The 4,482-nt window shown below is 24.6% G+C and overlaps 1 protein-coding gene across 2 annotated transcripts; it reads right to left on the bottom strand.

Annotated features, from left to right (window-relative positions):
• Positions 1-2,348: 2,348 nt before the first annotated feature.
• Positions 2,349-3,483, bottom strand: LOC135929811 (large ribosomal subunit protein uL23-like). 2 transcript variants are annotated; one of them, XM_065466533.1, is made up of 6 exons: positions 3,313-3,483; positions 3,052-3,271; positions 2,835-3,011; positions 2,570-2,639; positions 2,479-2,528; positions 2,349-2,429 (listed from the first exon to the last, which is right to left on the bottom strand). In XM_065466533.1, exons 1-5 carry the CDS (start codon positions 3,446-3,448, stop codon positions 2,514-2,516), a joined length of 618 nt encoding a protein of 205 aa, XP_065322605.1. In that variant the 5' UTR covers positions 3,449-3,483; the 3' UTR covers positions 2,349-2,429; positions 2,479-2,513. The 2 variants fall into 2 exon arrangements, with proteins under 2 accessions (XP_065322605.1, XP_065322604.1); XM_065466532.1 differs by lacking the exon at positions 2,349-2,429 and having other exon boundaries at positions 2,441-2,528.
• Between the last annotated feature and the right edge of the window lie 999 nt (positions 3,484-4,482).

Consider the following 4,482-nt stretch of genomic DNA (forward strand, 5'->3'; position numbering starts at 1 on the left):
TAAATTATTTTCATCCCCAAATATGGATTTTATAAATTTCTATTTTAGAACAAAATTTCAACTTTTAATCGTTACTAGTAAAATAAAATCCTTTAAACCGACAAGCCCTTGCGCCGACTAGCCCTGGTCTCCCCTACTTATAAAAATAAGAAATCTAGTTACCTCATTTCCAATTTTTTAAAAATTAAATTTAAAATAAATATTATAATATAATGTTCAAAGGAAAAATTAAATTTAAAACAAATATAATATAATGTTCAAAGGGAGGGGATCTTTTTCACACTTAAATTTATTTTCATACCACTACCCCAATATTTTGGAGAATGTTTTAAATTTTAGAATACATGAGATTATATAAGGATTAATGAATAAAAACGTGTATTAATAAAAATTATATATTTTTAAAGGCTATCTATAATGGAGACAATCATAACTTTTTGCAAGAATAAGAATGACTTTGTTCTAGGGCTCTAATTTTAACTGTTGTTCTAAAACTAATATTATGAGTTTTAAATTTCAATGAACAATTGTGTTAGTAACAAGAAGCCAAGGCTGTGCCCCACAAATTTTTCACCGATCAAATATTACCAAAAAACCTACCCGTTATTTATATTGATTTTTATTTCATTGTATCAATGCCATAAAAGTGTCAATTTTTTTTTTTTAAATGATCAAGTGTAATTTCATTTAAAATATTTGCAATGTGTATGGGGTGAATACCTAAGCCGTGAAATTTGGCTAATAGAATCCTAAATCTTTTACTATCTGTGCGCAAAATCAATAAGGTTGAGTAATTTACTTTTAGCCAAAATCTTGAGTTACCTCCGTTTTTAAAAATTGGCGAAATCGATCCGTTTAACAACACTAACTGAATGTAACTCTTTAGATATTTTGCAGAAAATAACAAAAAATAGTGTAAAATCAATGTTTAACTATTTTTAAAGCATGATACCAATCTAAATAATGTCATACCTGCATTTTGATATACATTTATAAAAAATATTGGTTTTTGTGTTAGATACTATTTTCGAGGTATTTCTATACTTTTTTAGATAATTTTGATATACTGTTTTAATGCTTTTTTATTTTAAAGTAAAAATAATTGAATGCAAAATTCATTTTATTTCATATGAGCATATAATTTAATTAAATATAAATACTATTATAATACAAAATATAAAAACTTATGTTAAAAAAATTCCCATTATAATCTATAGATATCAGTTCAAGATTATGAAGGATATTTTTAACATAAAGAAATATATACAAATCCTTGCTTAGCCATGATGCCCATTAATTATTGAAAACAATACCATTGATGTTGATGCACAAAATTATATACCTATTTTGTGCTATCATAATTTCTGTTCAAGAATCGAACCTTGTATATAAGTATGATAAAAATTGTATCTGTATCATACGTTTTTAGAGGGGATGACTAAAATATGTGCTCCCTATCAAAACTTAATTCCATATTATTAATATAGAAGCGTTTAGCTTATTGAGATGATATAGAAAATGTTATTTTCAAATTTTAAAAAACTGGTAAATTAGTAAAATATTAAAAAAAAGACTTTTTGAATGAATAAAATATGCATCCCTGACAAATACCTTAGTGCTCTCAATAACTCTATGCTATTTTTTAAAATGAATGCAGAATCGGGATTTAGAAATTGTTAATAATTCAATCTTGTTATGAATCTATCCGAGCCATATGCACTAAATTTTTAAAAGTTGAACCATATCTAGCATATTTTGAGGAGCTGATATTTTTGTTAAATTTTTACAATTTTTATAAAGAAAGCTCAAAAATAAAATTTTTTAATCAACCCCATTAATTAATAACCTAAAATATTACTAAAAGCCTAATTAAGATTATAACCAAAATAATATTTTGTAAACCTGGTGATTTTGCTCATAGATGGCAAAAAGTTTAGACTTCTACTTGCCAAATCTTGAGGCTTACATAATACTATTTTGGTAAAAAAAAAATTGAGCCATTTTTAAAAATTGACCCAAATCGGGATTTTTAACACTACATAAAATAACCTAAACCAATAAAAATATTGACCTGATTTAATATTTTTTGGAAATGCTAAATAACAGTGGTAAACTGATATTTAATATCAGCACAGCACTACATGATTATATTTTACTTTAAAATCTTAGATGTATGACTGATAATATTAAAAAACAACTTTCAAAAAAAATTGGAAAAGCAAAAGCATCAAAAAATAATTTTAATATAATATAATATAAGATTGTTCTAAAACATTAAGGAATTGATATTATTTAGAAGATGCTATCAATATATAAGTAAATATTCATGTCAGAATCAATAGATCGATGTATTTTCTTTTGCTAAATTGTGTTTAATAACTATCTTCAAACTATATTTTGATTTTTATTAATATTTGAAGTTTAGTGAACTACAATATAAGTTATAGGAGAAAATAATCAACAGTATATTCTTGTTACAATAATGGAAGTAGAGATTTATAAATTGATTTCATTTATATAATCCCAATCTATAAAAACATATAAATATCAATATATAAATAATATATACTTTATTTGCTACATCTAGAGCATCAAAATCTGGCTTAAGGCGAACATAGGCCTTTTTATAACCATCAGGTCTAAAAAATAATGTAAGCAAAATATTATATTTTAATATCAATTTTTAAAAAATATAAGAGCTAATTATTTACAAAAGTTTGATTACCAAGTAATATATTTAAAATATTAAAGGTCAGTAACTTTTGAATAATGTCATCAAACAGTATATTTTCCAATTTTGCGCATATTCATCATAAAAAATTTTTTAAAATTACCTTATTAAACAATTGACTTTTTCTATAGATATGTTGTAAAGTTTTTTGACGGCTTGCTTAATTTGATGTTTATTAGCTCGTTTGTGTACAATAAAAACAAGCGTATTATTGTCCTCAATTTTTTTCATGGCTGACTCTGTTGTCAGTGGGTGCTTAATAATAGAGAACTGATCCATTCTATGATTAAAATACATAAGATTTTAAATAAATTAATTACCGATTTCTGTGAGGTATACTCTTTCGAGGATACTTTGGAGTTCTCGGTTTACATAAAGTTTTTGGTCTTCTAAAATGAACAGATGTTCTAATTTTCTTTGACTTTTTAGGAAAATTTCCAGCTTCAACAGCAACCTGTGCTTTAGTGGCTTTTTTATCTTTGGTTTTAATCTCACTTTTCTTCTTTATTATTTTAACCTTTGTATTAATTTTTTTCTTAACTTAAAAATGTTACATTGTATAAAATACAAAAATATATTACTGATAGGAGTAGTTTTAGGTTGTGGAATAGTTTTAGGTGGAAGTTTAGCTGTAATTTTAATTCCAGTTGTTTTAGCGGTAGGAACAACTTTAGCTTTAGTAGGAGGTGTAGCTTTCGAACTTTTTTTTGATGCCATGTGGGAAATCAGAAATAAATTTAAAACTGTGAAACTCGGCTTATTTTTACTAAATTGAAATGGTTTAGTTATTGCTAAAAAAATGGTCTTAATATTATGTACGTTTAAAGTAATATGAGTTCAATGCTAGATACTTTTATTAAAATCTAATATTTCGGAAATAGCAAATGTAAATAAAATGATATGTAAATAGTGATTTATAAAAATTATTTTAAGTATATTAATCGATGTTTCTGAAAATATATTAATGATTAATGATTTTCATATAAAATATTTTACCATTATATACAAAACATTTTATTTAAGTCTATTCGATTCGACTTTCAAATATGAAAAAAATAGCTGTTTACATAGGGTAAATGATAATTTATTTTAAATGTGTAAAGATTATATTTATAAGCATATAAGATAATAATCTGTTGCAAATTACCTTATTTTTAAATCGATATGGTCCTACTCGATATCATACTATTTTGGTTAAGTAATAAATATGTAATAATTTCGAAATAATATAAATTATTACCGTTAAAAAAAACTTAAATAAAAAGTTTTATTTTATCAAATATATGATCTTAAATAAATATTTATATATATGACAAATAGATTTTTATATTATATAGTAATTGGAATCTTTTACATTCTGTTAAGTGCTCCTCCTTGACCTTGTTTATGCCAAACGACCATTTTATTTTCATGATCTAGCGATGATATGAGGCAGTGGCGTATCCAGGATTTTCTTATAGGGGGGGGTGAAATTTTTTTGGGGGCTTCGCCCCCAAACCCTTTTACCTGGCCTTCGGACAGCTTTTCCCCGGCCTTTGGCTGGGTCTTATTTAGCTATTCTATTAAATTATTCATAATTTAATAATAATTCTATTTCTATTTTTAACTAATATTTACTAATTCGTGCTTATGTATAGGATATTACAAGCCTCTTTTTATTATTTCAAGTTAGGTATATTATATTTAATAAAGTTTTTTTTAATGTAAAGGTTTTTTTAAATGTAAAGTTGAAATAAAGTGTAATGTCATTT

Source organism: Gordionus sp. m RMFG-2023, chromosome 5 (assembly GCF_954871325.1).
Source record: "Gordionus sp. m RMFG-2023 chromosome 5, tfGorSpeb1-WG-v2, whole genome shotgun sequence".
NCBI lineage: Eukaryota > Metazoa > Nematomorpha > Gordioida > Chordodea > Parachordodidae > Gordionus > Gordionus sp. m RMFG-2023.